Here is a 17,287-nt window from a genome sequence, read left to right as displayed (position 1 = left end):
TGTGCGGGGACTGACTTAGTCTTGGGGCGGGCAGCAGCCCTCCGGGATCCATGCCTCATTCATTTTTATAAAGGTGAGGTACTTAACACTTTTGTGACTTAGGCGACTTCTCTTCTCTGTGACAATGCCTCCAGCTGCGCTGAAGGTCCTTTCTGAGAGGACGCTTGCGGCAGGGCAGGAGAGAAGTTGGATGGCAAATTGGGACAGCTCTGGCCACAGGTCAAGCCTGCGCACCCAGTAGTTCAAGGGTTCCTCATCGCTGTTCACAGCAGTGTCTACATCCACACTTAAGGCCAGGTAGTCGGCTACCTGCCGTTCCAGGCGTTGGTGGAGGGTGGATCCGGAAGGGCTACGGCGAGGCGTTGGACTAAAGAACGTCCGCATGTCCGACATCACCATGAGATCGCTGGAGCGTCCTGTCTTTGACTGCGTGGACACGGGAGGAGGATTAGTGGCAGTGGTACCTTGCGGGCGTTGTGCCGTCACATCACCCTTAAAGGCATTGTAAAGCATAGTTGACAGCTGGTTCTGCATGTGCTGCATCCTTTCCACCTTCCGGTGAGTTGGTAACAGGTCCGCCACTTTGTGCCTGTACCGAGGGTCTAGTAGTGTGGCCACCCAGTACAGCTCATTCCCCTTGAGGTTTTTTATACGGGGGTCCCTCAACAGGCAGGACAGCATAAAAGACGACATCTGCACAAAGTCGGATCCAGTACCCTCCATCTCCTCTTGCTCTTCCTCAGTGACGTCAGGTAAGTCAACCTCCTCCCCCCAGCCGCGAACAATACCACGGGAAGGTTGCGCAGCACAAGCCCCCTGCGACGCCTGCTGCGGTTGTTCTCCTGCCGCTGTCCCCTCCTCCTCCTCCTCCTCCCCCAAAGAAACACCTTGCTCATCATCCTCTGAGTCTGACTCATCTTCTGCACATGACCTCTCTTCTTCCTCCTCCTCCCCCCTCTGTGCTGCTGCAGGTGTTGAGGAAACAGCTGGGTCTGATGAAAATTGGTCCCATGCCTGTTCCTGCCGTAACGGTTCCTGGTCACGCTCATTCGCAGCTTCATCCGCCACTCTACGCACAGCACGCTCCAAGAAGTACGCGTAGGGAATTAAGTCGCTGATGGTGCCCTCACTGCGGCTCACCAGGTTGGTCACCTCCTCAAACGGCCGCATGAGCCTGCATGCATTTTTCATCATTGTCCAGTTGTCGGGCCAGAACATCCCCATCTTCCCAGACTGTTTCGTTCTACTCCAGTTGTAGAGGTACTGGGTGACGGCTTTCTTCTGTTCTAGCAGGCGGGAGAACATGAGGAGGGTCGAGTTCCAGCGAGTGGGGCTATCGCAAATGAGGCGTCTCACCGGCATGTTGTTTTTACGCTGAATTTCTGCAAATCGTGCCATGGCTGTGTAAGAGCGCCTCAAATGCCCACAGAACTTCCTGGCCTGCTTCAGGACATCCGCTAAGCCAGGGTACTTTGCCACAAATCTTTGAACCACCAGATTCATGACATGTGCCATGCAGGGTATGTGTGTCAGCTTCCCCATATGCAAAGCGGCAAGCAGATTGCTGCCGTTGTCGCACACCACGTTGCCTATCTCCAGGTGGTGCGGGGTCAGCCACTCATCCACCTGTTTCTTAAGAGCAGCCAGGAGAGCTGCTCCAGTGTGACTCTCCGCTTTGAGACAAGCCATGTCTAAGATGGCGTGACACCGTCGTACCTGGCATGCAGCATAGGCCCTGCGGAGCTGGGGCTGTGTAGCTGGAGAGGAGAACTGCCACTCAGCCAAGGAGGAGGAGGAGGACAGCGAAGAGCATGTAGCAGGAGGAGAGGAGGTGGCAGGAGGCCTGCCTGCAAGCCGTGGAGGTGTCACAATTTGGTCCGCCGCTTTCTGCTTGCCATCGTTCACCACCAGGTTCACCCAATGGGCTGTGTAGGTAATGTAGCGGCCCTGCCCGTGCTTGGCAGACCAGGCATCCGTGGTCAGGTGTACCCTTGACCCAACGCTCTTCGCAAGAGATGACACCACTTGCCTCTCAACTTCACGGTGCAGTTGGGGTATGGCCTTTCTGGAAAAATAAGTGCGGCCTGGCATCTTCCACTGCGGTGTTCCGATGGCCACAAATTTACGGAAGGCCTCAGAGTCCACCAGCCGGTATGGTAACAGCTGGCGAGCTAACAGTTCCGCCACGCCAGCTGTCAGACGCCGGGCAAGGGGGTGACTGGCCAAAAGTGGCTTCTTCCGCTCAAACATTTCCTTCACGGACACCTGACTGCTGCTGTGGGCAGAGGAGCAGGAACCGCTCAAGGGCAGAGGCGGAGTGGAGGAGGGTGCCTGTGAAGGTGCAAGGGAGAGAGCGGCATAAGCAGATGATGCACCTGAAGGAGGAAGAGGAGAAGGAGGGTGACTTTGCTTTTGTGTGCTGCTGCTGCTTTTGCTCAGGTGGCCATCCCATTGCTGTTTGTGCCTTTTCTCCAGGTGCCTTCGTAAGGCACTTGTCCCTACGTGAGTGTTGGCCTTTCCACGGCTCAATTTTTGTTGGCAGAGCGAACAGATGGCTTTGGTCCGATCTGAGGCACAAACATTAAAAAATTTCCACACCGCTGAGCCACCCTGGGATGTGGGCACTATGGGGACCTCAGCAGCTGATGCTGAAGGGCAAGTTGGCTGGCTGTACATAGGTGGCGAATCTGGCGATACATGGTGCCGGACTCTGCCACCAGCTGTTTCTGACGAAGAGCTGCCCCAGCTTCTTTCAGCAACTTCTATCCTCCTACTACTCTCTGACTCCCCCTCTGAACTGTCCCCCTCTTCATCTCCTCTATTGGGAACATACAGAGGATCCCTATCATCGTCATCATCGTAATCATCCTGCCCAGCTTCGCTTGCCTCAGAAAAATCCAAATGTGTAGGTCCTTCATCCTCCTTACACGTTACATCCATAGTGTTGTCGCGTAACGCAGACATATGAGCTGGTGAAAATTCATCTGGCTGTAACAATGGCTGTGCATCAGTGATTTCACCACCACTAAATAATTCTTGCGAAGTGTCAAATGCAGCGGAAGTGGTGCTAGTAGTAGCGCTGGTGGCTGAGCAAGATGAGGTGTTCTGTGTCGCTAAATACTCAACCACGTCCTGACAATCTTGGGAGGTGATGGGACGTGCCTTCTTCCGAGCACTGTACTGTGGGCCAGGTCCACACGAAATTACATTTACACGACCTCGCGCAGACCTGCCGGGTGGCCTTCCTCTGCCTCTGCCACTACCTCTTCCTCTTCCTCTACCTGTTTTGTCCATATCGGGTATGCACGGAGTGGTATATCACACTGCGTGCACTCACGTAGGTAGGTGGGTTCACTTAACTGCACAGGTATGCGCACTGATGCGGTGGGTTCACTGAACAGTACAGGTATACAGTGGCGGGTTCACTGAACACAACAGGTATGCAGTGGCGTGTTCACTAAACAGGTATACAGTGGCAGGTCCACTGAACAGAACAGGTATGCAGTGGCAGGTTCACTGAACACAACAGGTATGCAGTGGCGTGTTCCCTAAACAGGTATACAGTGGCAGGTCCACTGAACAGAACAGGTATACAGTGGCGGGTTCACAGAACAGGTATACAGTGGCGGGTCCACTGAACAGAACAGGTATACAGTGGCGGGTTCACAGAACAGGTATACAGTGGCGGGTCCACTGAACAGAACAGGTATACAGTGGCGGGTTCACAGAACAGGTATACAGTGGCAGGATCACTGAACAGGTATGCAGTGGCAGGATCACAGTACAGGTATGCAGTGGGCTGAGGGCTCACTGAACAGAACAGGTATGCTGTGGCAGGATCACTGAACAGCTATGCAGTGGCAGGATCACAGTACAGGTATGCAGTGGGCTGAGGGCTCACTGAACAGAACAGGTATGCTGTGGCAGGATCACTGAACAGCTATGCAGTGGCAGGATCACAGTACAGGTATGCAGTGGGCTGAGGGCTCACTGAACAGAACAGGTATGCTGTGGCAGGATCACTGAACAGCTATGCAGTGGCAGGATCACGGTACAGGTATGCAGTGGGCTGAGGGCTCACTGAACAGAACAGGTATGCTGTGGCAGGATCACTGAACAGGTATGCAGTGGCAGGATCACAGTACAGGTATGCAGTGGGCTGAGAGCTCACTGAACAGAACAGGTATGCTGTGGCAGGATCACTGAACAGGTATGCAGTGGCAGGATCACAGTACAGGTATGCAGTGGGCTGAGGGCTCACTGAACAGAACAGGTATGCTGTGGCAGGATCACTGAACAGCTATGCAGTGGCAGGATCACAGTACAGGTATGCAGTGGGCTGAGGGCTCACTGAACAGAACAGGTATGCTGTGGCAGGATCACTGAACAGCTATGCAGTGGCAGGATCACAGTACAGGTATGCAGTGGGCTGAGGGCTCACTGAACAGAACAGGTATGCTGTGGCAGGATCACTGAACAGCTATGCAGTGGCAGGATCACAGTACAGGTATGCAGTGGGCTGAGGGCTCACTGAACAGAACAGGTATGCTGTGGCAGGATCACTGAACAGGTATGCAGTGGCAGGATCACAGTACAGGTATGCAGTGGGCTGGGGGCTCACTGAACAGAACAGGTATGCTGTGGCAGGATCACTGAACAGCTATGCAGTGGCAGGATCACAGTACAGGTATGCAGTGGGCTGAGGGCTCACTGAACAGAACAGGTATGCTGTGGCAGGATCACTGAACAGCTATGCAGTGGCAGGATCACAGTACAGGTATGCAGTGGGCTGAGGGCTCACTGAACAGAACAGGTATGCTGTGGCAGGATCACTGAACAGCTATGCAGTGGCAGGATCACAGTACAGGTATGCAGTGGGCTGAGGGCTCACTGAACAGAACAGGTATGCTGTGGCAGGATCACTGAACAGCTATGCAGTGGCAGGATCACAGTACGGGTATGCAGTGGGCTGAGGGCTCACTGAACAGAACAGGTATGCTGTGGCAGGATCACTGAACAGGTATGCAGTGGCAGGATCACAGTACAGGTATGCAGTGGGCTGGGGGCTCACTGAACAGAACAGGTATGCTGTGGCAGGATCACTGAACAGCTATGCAGTGGCAGGATCACAGTACAGGTATGCAGTGGGCTGAGGGCTCACTGAACAGAACAGGTATGCTGTGGCAGGATCAGTGAACAGCTATGCAGTGGCAGGATCACAGTACAGGTATGCAGTGGGCTGAGGGCTCACTGAACAGAACAGGTATGCTGTGGCAGGATCACTGAACAGGTATGCAGTGGCAGTATCACAGTACAGGTATGCAGTGGGCTGAGGGCTCACTGAACAGAACAGGTATGCTGTGGCAGGATCACTGAACAGGTATGCAGTGGCAGGATCACAGTACAGGTATGCAGTGGGCTGAGGGCTCACTGAACAGAACAGGTATGCTGTGGCAGGATCACTGAACAGCTATGCAGTGGCAGGATCACAGTACAGGTATGCAGTGGGCTGAGGGCTCACTGAACAGAACAGGTATGCTGTGGCAGGATCACTGAACAGCTATGCAGTGGCAGGATCACAGTACAGGTATGCAGTGGGCTGAGGGCTCACTGAACAGAACAGGTATGCTGTGGCAGGATCACTGAACAGGTATGCAGTGGCAGGATCACAGTACAGGTATGCAGTGGGCTGAGAGCTCACTGAACAGAACAGGTATGCTGTGGCAGGATCACTGAACAGGTATGCAGTGGCAGGATCACAGTACAGGTATGCAGTGGGCTGAGGGCTCACTGAACAGAACAGGTATGCTGTGGCAGGATCACTGAACAGCTATGCAGTGGCAGGATCACAGTACAGGTATGCAGTGGGCTGAGGGCTCACTGAACAGAACAGGTATGCAGCCAGGAAGAAGTTAAGCCTAACTAATCTTTCCCTGAGAGACAGTCTGCAGCAGCTCGCCCTACTCTGACTAATGCAGGCACACGAGTGGCCGTAATGGCCGCCGCTGCCTGCCTTATATAAGGGGGGGTGGGGCTCCAGGGGCTAGTGTAGCCTAATTGGCTACACTGGGCCTGCTGACTGTGATGTAGAGGGTCAAAGTTGACCCTCAGGTGCATTATGGGGCGAACCGAACTTCTTCCGCAAAAGGTTCGCGTGCGGTACCCGCACGCGAACCACCTAAGTTCGCGCGAACCCCGTTCGCCGGCGAACCGTTCGGCCCAACTCTAATGAACAGACTAAGTAGGAAAGTTCTCATACTACATGGAGGTGGTAAAATTGGCCAATCAAATTTGTGTGTACCACGCTTTAGTGGCATCTGGCTTCCCAAGTGTTTGCATGGTAAGGCAGTTCAGCAGCAGAAGCTTCTGTAAGGGCTGGTTCACACTAGAGGCGCTTTTCTAAGGGCTTGTGATTTGAAAAACTTGTGCTAATGTAATGCTATGGGTATCATTCATAAAAGAGCTGTCGGTAAGGAGAATCAATGCGGGAAAACACCGCTGCCGGTATTTTAGACTTCTGGGTGGTCATTCATAAAAAAGTGTTCAGGTGCGATAGCACTGCGGAGATTTCCTGAACTAGGCTGGCGGTAGGCTTGCGGAGACACAGGAAGCTGCCGAGTTGATACATTTCTCCGTGTTCCGCTCTACTGCAGCTGCCTGGGAGGTCTGTGTCTCCATTAACTTTACATTGTTATCGCCACATCAGAGGGGGCGGTATTTCCCGTCCTCATACCGCTTGCGGTAATCTTTATGGATTACCATTTTGTTACATTTTTTACAAAAATCACCGCACAAGGCGGTGATTTATCGCTCTGCTCGGTAGTGTCAGCTTTTCATGCAGAAAGAGGCTTTATAAATGCCAAACTTGCTGAGTGTTCGGTAAAGTCAGCTGTTTTAAGCATTTCCGCATGCGGAAATGCTTTATGAATGATAGCCTATATGTGTGTGATACCACTTGAGGGATGTGATTTAAAAAAAAAAATCACCCATATTATTATTTTATATTTATATAGTGCCAGCATCTAGCTAGGCTTTTCAGCGCCCAGGGACAAAGGCAGTTTTAGCACCCCCCTCTGGACAAATTGGGCAGGGCCATGCATCAGAATATGGGTGTGGTCATGGGTCGAGCCAAATGTACAAATGCTGTTTAGATGGCCAGATGTGCCCCCATCCCCCGTTAAGATAGCCAAATGTGCCCCCCCTTTTAGATAGCCAGATGTGCCTTCCTTCCCTTAGATAGCCAGATATACCCCCTATAGTTAGCCAGGCGTGCCCCCCTTTTTCTGCTGCTGTTAACACTTCTGCACTCCTCTGCAGAGGGAGGGAGAGAAGCAGGGGCACCAGCCAGCAAGCCACCTGTCACTCACTTGGGGGTGCAGTGGCCATGCTTTGTGCCCCTTTACAGTGCTGCGCCCTGGGACATGTGCCCCCCCTTGCCCACCCATAGCTATGCCTCTGCCAGCATCTTCTGCAGTGCTGTACAGAGTGTATTACTTGTCACTTAACTGTCCCTCACAGGGGCTCATGATCTAATCCTTACCAGAGTCCTATGTCTATGTATGTATCATGTAGTGTATGTATCATAGTCTTGGGACAATTTTAGGGGGGAGCCATTTAATTTATCTGTATGTTTTTGGGATGTGGGAGGAAACAAGGTTGTCTGAAGGAAACCCGCACAGGGACAACATACAAACTCAATACTGATAGTGCCCTGGCTGGGATTCAAGCTGGGGACCCAGTGCTGCAAGGCGAGAGTGCTATCCACTACGCCACCGTGCTGCCCATAGCATTCCATTAGCAAAAGCTTTGAAAAGAGCTAATAGTGTGAACCAGCTATCAGAGGCCACATGCAGTGTTCATGGTCTGTGATGGCTCATAGCACTTCATCATGTACATCTGGATAACCACCAGACAGCTGCTTGTGTGAATGCTGTAACTGCAGGGTGGTGTTGTGTTGGGGGTTATTTGGCTTACACCACTAGTCAATCTGGTGGCTTTCATGTGCTCCACTGTCTCCCTTTACTATTATAGTCCTTGTTAAGTAATACATTTTTAAGCTCATCTAATTTTATTTACTTATATATAAAACTATTTTTTATGTATTTACTTATTTTCTTAAGTAGGACCGTATGAAATATTTTTTTGGGAGCTCTACATGCTGGCCTGACTGGTAGTATTTTGTCAGCTGGGAAGAGTCTTGATTTTGGGCACTAGTAAATAAATCTCTAAAATGACTAATAAGTAGACCTGTATTATATGTATCTTTACATTATCCTGTATTAAATGTATCTTTACTACACAGCAGCATAACAAGCTCTGTCTTGAAGTTACAAAGCTAGGCAATCACACCAGCAGGTGGCGCTCCACACAAATATCACATTTTTTATATGTATTTTTTTTGTTTTTAAAGAAATTGAAAAAAGTATTTTTAATACTGTGTCTAACAAATAGATAAATTAAACCGAAAATAAAACATGCTATTGTGCAACCCTAATGCAAATTTCTCAAAATTAATGAATAAAATGTTTTCTTATAGGCCTGGCTGACAGAAATTCATGAATATGCACAGAAAGATGTGGTCATCATGCTCCTCGGGAACAAGGTGAGGAAATAATTAGGGATCTGAAGGGTGAACTATAACAGCGTCTTTGGAAGTCCTTATTAAAGTTGTCTGAAACTCAGCAATTCTTCTTTTCTCTAAAAGATTATTTACAGCCTAAAGGTGGCCATACACTGGTCGATTTGCCATCAGATCCGACCAACAGACAGATCCCTCTCTGATCGAATCTGATCAGAGAGGGATCGTATGGCTACCTTTACTGCAAACAGATTGTGAATCGATTTCAGCCTGAAACCGATCACAATCTGTGGAGCTGCTGCTGCCGCCCGCCCGCATACATTACCTGCTCCGGCCGGCGCGAGTCTCCTGTCACCGCTGTCTTCTTCTTCTCCGCTCCGGCTACTGAACTTCCTGTCCAGGGGAAGTTTAAACAGTAGAGGGCGCTCTACTGTTTAAACTTCCTGCCGGGACAGGAAGTTCTGTGTAGCTCTGGAGCCCGAAGCGGAGAAGAAGACCAGGGGACTCGCGTCGGCTGGAGCAGGTAATGTATTACCGCTGTATTGCATCGGTCGTCTGGCATTCGAACGCCGCTAACGACGCACTCACGACCCGCCGGCGACCTAGAAAAATCTTCCACATGGATGGGTCGACGGGAATCGACGGGAACAATCGATTTAGGACGGAAGTCGATCGTTCTGTCAGTGGTGTGCGCGGCGATTTCACAGCCGTTTCGATCACTGTGATCGAAACAGCTGTATATCGGCAGGAAAATCGTTAGGTGTATGGGCCCCTTTAAACCAACTAACAGCAAAACATTTTTTTTTAGCTGAACAGTATTCAAACAGTTAACACAGCACTTCATTCTGCAGTGGAGGTTTGCGATCCAAACTTTTAGCTTGTAATCCCAGGTGATAACATTGTATCAACAGAAGAATGTAAACAATGGATAATTAGTTCAGCCAGCAATGGCTGAAACTGAACTACACAGAGCTGACAAGCAGACACAGATGATAAATGTATCATTAGATAGCTGCTGTATTTATATTAAAATCTATGAATAAAATGTAATGGCAGCTTTCAGAGCAGATAAACTGCACTGTGGGCCCTTGTAATTTGTAAACAGGCAATATTACTTGTGCACAAAAGCAAATATGGTAACTGAATGGGTATTAAAAAGTAGGAAAACACATTTGTATTGAATGTTATGTCAGAGTTTTATTCCACTCTAAGGCCCCATTCACACTTGCGTTTTGGCAAGTAAATGGACCGGATCCTAATCGGATCCTGACCTGATCCTGATCAGAACCGTACGGTTCCGATACGGATCCGATACGGATCCGGTCCGTTTGTGTCAGGCATGCATCAGGCTGCCATCCGGATCCTTGGGCAAAAAGTAGTTAAATTTAAATAAAAAAATGTTGGGGTCAGCAGAAGGTGCACCTGGTGCACCTGTAGAATCAGGTTCCTCCGCTGTAGGCCTCACCTCCACCTCCGACATTCTGCCAGACAGCTCCAGCACGTCTGTCACTGCTGCTCCACTCCAGACATGCTTGGCCCATGTGTCCCCATCCGAAATGGCCGCTTGGATACGCATAGGAAGTGGGGTAGAACGTCAGTTGTTTGTAGGCAGTGTGTTCTGTGCCTTCTGTTCCCAATTGGTTTCTGTGTTCCAGATGGTGCTGTCAGGCTCAGGTCCGGCTCCGGTCCGGGTGCGTGGGCCGGAGATCCGGACCCAAAAAATAGCGCATGTTGAAAAGTGTCCGGAGTCCGGATCCGGTCCGGCTCCGTACTGTACGGAACGGACACGTGTGAACGTCCGCATAGACTTTGCATTGCTATGTGGAACGTACGTTCCGTTTGTACAGTATGCGGTCCGGATCAAATCCGGAAAATCCGGATAGCGAACGCTAATGTGAACTGGGCCTAAGCCAGGACTTTGGTTCTATAAAGCATAGCTGTTTTTCTTGTTGTTTGTTTGCTTTTTGTTTTTGTTTGGAATGCACTCCAAACTATGATACTTAATACTACATTTTTGCTTACTCCTGATAACCTGATATATCTAAACATTATTGGTACTGTCCCCTGAAGCTAATATTATTGTTAATACCTTTTTGTGGAACAATAAACTTGGTATGATGAGTTGAAAAAAAAGCCAGGTGTATACTGTATCTAGAAAAAAAATAAGTTTCTAAAATAATTTTAATTTGTCATAACAATGAACTCCCTCATTCAGTTTCTTGAACAGTAGCTTTATCACTGGGTGGAGATGATAACTAACAATGTAGAGATAAAGCATACAGTATATAAGCAACAGAAAAAAATGATTTAACCACCTGAGCGGTCTGGACGAGCTGAGCTCGTCCAACACCGCCGGAGGTCGCCGCTCAGGCCCTGCTGGGCCGATTTTAATCAAATAAAAAGCAGCACACGCAGCCGGCACTTTGCCAGCCGCGTGTGCTGCCTGATCGCCGCCGCTCTGCGGCGATTCGCCGCGAGCAGCGGCGAAAGAGGAACCCCCTAGCCGCCTGAGCCCTGCGCAGCCGGAACAAAAAGTTCCGGCCAGCGCTAAGGGCTGGATCGGAGGCGGCTGACGTCAGGACGTCGGCTGACATCGATGACGTCACTCCGCTCGTCGCTATGGCGACGATATAAGCAAAACAAGGAAGGCCGCTCATTGCGGCCTTCCTTGTTTATTCTGGGCGCCGGAGGCGATCGGAAGATCGCCTCCGGAGCGCCCTCTAGTGGGCTTTCATGCAGCCAACTTTCAGTTGGCTGCATGAAATAGTTTTTTTTTTATTTAAAAAAAACCCTCCCGCAGCCACCCTGGCGATTTAATCAGAACGCCAGGGTGGTTAAAGACAAACTACCAACACCACATACACTGCATCTGAAATAAATGCTGTGTAGCAAAAAAACAGTGTTCAAATAATATTTTTTGTTTTGAAGCAAAAAAACTATTTATTTTCACTTTCTCTGGACCATGGTCACATGGTTATGCCTATATAAAACTGCTGACTCGGGTGCATGCATGGAGAGAACATATCCTGGGCATGCAGTACAAACAGCACAATCGTGGCCACAGTCAAGGGAAATGTTTAGCTTCAAAACAACTGTTGCATTTCTGTCTATTTTTTACTACAGGGAATTCTGGGGAATTTATTTTATGAGTGTGATGACTGCAGATCTACTTTAACTAGTGATAACTAGTAAGAGGACCTTTGGCTGCAGCTAGTTGTCCTTTCTAGACCTCTTTAAAAAGAGAGTCAACAAGATTGCCACTGACTGATCTCACTCGTCCAAACCCATTTTCCAACTTCCTCCTTTCCTTTAGAATCTTACACCTCTTCCCTTACATTATCCACTAACTCATTACTTAAATAGAAACAGTAACCAAGACTTGAACTTCATCCCAATCAGTAGCTGATACCCCCTTTGCCATGGGAAATCTTTTCCTTTCCACAAACGGATCATCAGGGGGCTCTGTATGGCTGATATTGTAGTGAAACCCCTCCCACAGTGTGATGTCAAGACCATGGTTTTGACATTAAGGTGGGCATACATCTAGCGATGATGGGCAGATTCAACCAAAAGACATATTTCTCTCTGATCTAATCTGATCAGAGACAGGTCTGTCAGCAGCCCTTACACAGCATGCTGTATCCACCGCCTCGTCGCTGTCCTACCTAGTGTAAATGTGCCCCCCTGCACATGCATTTACACTGTACCTGTCCGATGTCGCCCAACGCAGTGCCCATGCAACTTCCTCTTCCTCTATTCGCGCCTGAAATGCAACGCAAAGGTAATTGAAAAGCCCTGATTCTCGAGCTACCCATTGACCTTCAATAAATTTGTGATGGTGCACAAGTGCACAAGTGAGAGGTTTATAAAGGCTGACACATTTATTTATTTTTTTCAACCATGCCAATAGCCTGGCAGTCCTGATCCTGTGTCTCCAAGGATATGTTCACAGGGGCTGCTGCGTTCCCTTTGACAGCAGGAATGCAACGCAATAAATCAGAAGAGCTGCGCTGTGCGTTATGCTTGCATACCCGACGCATACAGTCAGTGAAAAGTATGATTTCACTTTTACAGTTACCACTCCTGTTTAATGGTATTGCACTGCATACAAGTGTGTTACATTTCTGTAGCCGTTATACCGCAACACTCCGGATGCACCGCACTGTGACACTCCCGTTGCACCGCACTTGGAAATGGAAAGAAGACTATTATTGTACACGGGGAGACTGTTGTACGTGGAAGGAGAGTTGCTGTACATGGAAGGGGTGCTGAATATGAATGGGGGGAGGGGGACAGCACAAGAAAGGTGGCTTACGAGAGACAAAAAGTATGAACCCAGGTGTGCTACACCTTGCAGTCATATTACAGTTGCATCAAGCTAATAAAGAGTTACTTCCTTCCCACTACATCCTGTAATAGTTTTGCCAATCTGGTGCTGTAAAAGACTTTAGCTGGTGTTAAATATTCATCATTTACTTGAAAGCTGGCAATGCATAAAACATGTGTTCACACTCCTCACTGGAGCCCCAACGTAATCCCAACTTGTAAAATGAATTTCTGCTCCACAGAACAATGATTTCCTTCGCAGTGCTTAAAGAGAATCTGTATTGTTAAAATCACACAAAAGTAAACATACCAGTGCGTTAGGGGACATCTCCTATTACTCTCTGTCACAATTTCGCCGCTCCACGCCGCATTAAAAGTGGTTAAAAACAGTTTTAAAAAGTTTGTTTATAAACAAACAAAATGGCCACCAAAACAGGAAGTAGGTTGATGTACAGTATGTCCACACATAGAAAATACATCCATACACAAGCAGGCTGTATACAGCCTTCCTTTTGAATCTCAAGAGATCATTTGTGTGTTTCTTTCCCCCTGCATCTCTCATGCACAGAAGTTTCAGGCTGCTCTTTTCTTCCTGCAAACAGCTTTGCCCTTGTCTGTAATTATTCAGTATGTGAAAGCCCAGCCAGCTCACAGGACGATTTATCCAGCTTGTAAAAGATAAGAGAGAAGAGAGAAGCTGCTCTAATCTAAATAACACACAGGCAGTGTGCATAGAGGGGCCTGGAAGGGGGAGTTCATAACAGAACCACAACACTGAAGAACTTGGCAGCCTTCCAGACACAGGCTGACAAGTCTGACAAGAGAGAGATAAGTTGATTTATTACAGAGACTGTGATAGTACAAAGTGCTGCAGTAAGCCAGAACACATTAGAATAGCTTTTGGAACTTGTAGGATGATAAAAAACAGGATGCAATTTTTGTTACGGAGTCTCTTTAATGCATTGGACTGTGCAAGTCCTGGCCACAGAATTCCTCCTGGCGCCCTAAGCCGATCAGTCCTGCCACAACCCCACTCCAACCGCAATCTGTTCTTGTCTCGCCCTCAGGTGGACTCCACGCATGAACGGGTTGTCAAGATAGAAGACGGAGAGCGGCTGGCAAAGGTGAGTTTGGCATATTCAGCCTTTTCTTAGAAGGATGAGCTTTGACTCACCTGGGATAAACTACTTCATCTTATGGGAAGGATTTGGGAAGTCTCACATCACATTACCTTCAAGTTGACTACAGATTGCCCTTTTGGTTAATGTTTTGGGGGAGTATAGTACTACATAGTGTAATGTGAATACTGATACATTTAAAGCAGAACTGTAGTCTGGCATAGCACTATTAACACAATTAAAAATCTGTCTCCCAGCACCTTATCCACTGTATAGTTATCCAACCTGCTTTGGCCCTAAGTAATCTCATCTGTGTGGAAATAATGGATCAAAGTGCACCAGTGCTGGGGGCTGCCATCCTAGATAATAATGTAATATCCAGATCAGTCTTTAAGCACAACACTGAAATTCTCAGACTGCCTATGCAGCTTGCACACACACAATCTCTAAAGTTTTATCGCTTGCATTCAGAGATAAAAGAACAATGGCAAACTGAAGAGTGCTTCTGCTCAGCACAGCTCTATGATTGATAAGGCTGCCGGAGAAGATAAGATACTTTTAATTAAACACTGAAAAAAAATGAGAAAATCTTACATTTACTAAGAAATGTGACCTTACATAGGCATGGATTTTTACCAATATGAGGTACATTCCTTTCATTTTAGCATTGTTGAATCCATTGGTGAAAAAGGATTGCATGACGGCCCATCCTACACTTGTGTAAATTGGTCTGCAATCTCCATCTAATTACCTTCTGGAAAACCAATCAAATTGGTCGAACATCTTGAAGGTTGCCTACAGATGCCATCATGCAACAAAACCTTAAGGTGCATATACCTACTGTCACCCGTAGAGATCAGTATTCGATCCCTTGGGCAATAGTTGAGGGCCAGGTGCTGCACAGACAAGTACTGTACAGGTGTTAGTGATGTCTCTGTTCTATGGAGGGAGGAGGAGGGACGACAGCACAGCGTACAATGGATCGGTTTTTGGTTTGCGGTTTGAGGAGGGGAACGGTGCATTTAGGTGTCAGTTGGGCCTCACAGCTGCTAAAGATCATCTGAGCTACCATATCTTCAATCCTGAGTTTTATTTCACCCTTTGTTTTCTGAATCACTGCATACTCTAAGGCACTGCAGGTCAGATTGTAGAAACACTAGCATACGTTCAAAGGTCTTAAAGGACATCCGAAGTGAAAATAAACTGATGAGAAAAGCAATTGTATCTATCCTCTTTCTCATAAAAATGGCTTTTTTAGTTATCCCATAGTTTTATTTTATATTTAAATGTAGTTCTTAAGTTTTTACTGTTTAATTGTTTCCGCTCAATGACACCTTCACTGAAGTATGCTAGAGCTCAAATCTATGAATTATTGACCCTTTTTATCTCTTTCCTGATTTCAGAAGCCATTTACTGACAGGAACGTGTTTTGTGGCTGTAATTACTTATCAGTGAGGGTTATGTTATAGTCTTACCTAGTCCGACCTGGTCCCAACCCAGACAGAAACTGTCACTTGCATACCTGCTGTTTAACTCTTTCAGGCAGAGAAATAAAAAAGGAACATAGCCTAGTTATTTGTGTGCTTGGCACTACACATCCACATGTCTATCTCATCAAGTCACCTGGGGTGTCCTTTAAGCCGTGTTTTGGAAAGCTGGACCTGTAATTTATCATACCTGTTGTGAGCTCAAAATGAGTATAGAATCAAGGCTTCACAAACCTTGCTTGTCTTTTGCCATTTTTAAAGAGACTCTGAAGCGAACAAAAATTGCTATTTTTATCTCGTAGTTCGCAACAGTAGTCTCAGTAGAGGTAAACCGCCGCATCCCGAGCCAAAACTCACGACTTTCTTGGATTTTGCTGCCCAGGGAAGACAGAGCTTTGAGCTGTAGCTCTGCCGGAACTGACATCATTCTCCACCTCTCCCCGCCCCTCTCTGTGAGGGAAGAGTGAGAGGGGCGGGGAGAGGCGGAGATCCACGGCATTTGACATCAGTAGAGGCAGAGCTACAGCAGAAAGCTCTGCCTCTTTCAGGAAGTGCCGGCCGGATTGCCCCCCGGGGATTTGGGGGGGTCTAATGACCTCGTTTTGGCTCGGGGATGCGGCGGTTTACATCTACTGAGAGTACTGAAGTGAACTACCAGGTAAAAATAGCAATTTTTGTTCGCTTCAGTCTCTCTTTGAATCTGTGTTCCATTTTCTGTGGGAGGTGAAATCGTCTTCCATTTATAAAATTTGATCTTTGAAAGTCTGCCAGCGTTTTCATGAAACGAATGAGAAAATAGCTGATTATGTGTTAAATTATTTCTGCACCGAATGTGTGGAAACCTCACGTCTGAGCTGAGATTCTGAACTGGAAGTGGGAATGGATTCAGGATGTGGGTTGTCTGTTCTTTATCTGTTTCACTTTCTGCATTGGTGACCAAACTTCTAAAGGTGGCCATACACTTATAGATTTACAACAGATTCGACCATCAGATAGATTTCTGTCAGATGCCTGTCAAGTCGAATCTGACAGGAATCTATCTGATGTGTGCCACACACTAGGAACAGATTTCCAATAGATTTCAAAATGAAATCTATTGGAAATCTATTGAAAATCGATCTAAATGCATTATTGGACCATTAGATCCAATGCAACTCAATGGGCCATCGATCTGCTGCCAGCAGCAGATCGACCCAGATTTTCCATCCTGTCAGATAGATTAAATCGATCGAAAACGATCGAAATCGGTCACCAATCGATCGAATGGAGAATTTGATAGAATTGATTTCTGATCAATCGATCAATTCTATAGAATCGATCGATCAACCGATGGCTAAAATCGACCATTGTATGGGCCCCTTAAGACAGGAAGTGAATATTAACTGCTCCAGAAGAATACTGAAAGTAAAAAAGGAGGGGGTGGGGATGGGGAATGTATTTTTAGGACCACTTATTGATGCTCTCTTGTAAATACTGCAGCTGCAGGAACCTTGGGTGTCTCTCTTCAGGGGTTTCAAATGTGGCATTTGTATGCAACACTGTGAGGGCACAGAGGCAGATAATGACATACAATGGATGGTCTTTTGTATGTTGATAACAGTATTTTTATTTCTGTCTGTGTTTCCATTGAAGATACCTCACATCAGTTCCTGTCACTGGAGAAAGACATGAGGGGGAGAGCTTCTGGTCAGGAAGCCAGACAGCAATAAAAATCTGACAAAGCTTATCACCATTTCCTAAAACACTGATAAGAGATGCAGGAGAGTGATACTGAAAGA

At 47.6% G+C, this 17,287-nt stretch overlaps 1 protein-coding gene across 1 annotated transcript in view; it reads left to right on the top strand.

Moving 5' to 3' along the window:
* Positions 1-17,287, top strand: part of LOC137524454 (ras-related protein Rab-26-like) — a 98,474-nt gene that overhangs the window by 62,008 nt on the left and 19,179 nt on the right. The window contains exons 2-3 of the mRNA XM_068244329.1: positions 8,537-8,602; positions 13,972-14,028. Of these exons, the coding sequence (XP_068100430.1) occupies positions 8,585-8,602; positions 13,972-14,028 (75 nt within the window). The 5' untranslated portion in view covers positions 8,537-8,584. The remainder of the gene's footprint in view (positions 1-8,536; positions 8,603-13,971; positions 14,029-17,287) is intronic.

This window comes from Hyperolius riggenbachi, chromosome 7, assembly GCF_040937935.1.
Source record: "Hyperolius riggenbachi isolate aHypRig1 chromosome 7, aHypRig1.pri, whole genome shotgun sequence".
Classification (NCBI taxonomy): domain Eukaryota; kingdom Metazoa; phylum Chordata; class Amphibia; order Anura; family Hyperoliidae; genus Hyperolius; species Hyperolius riggenbachi.
Note: the sequence above shows the minus strand (reverse complement) of the source record. Positions and strands in the feature narration are given on the sequence as shown.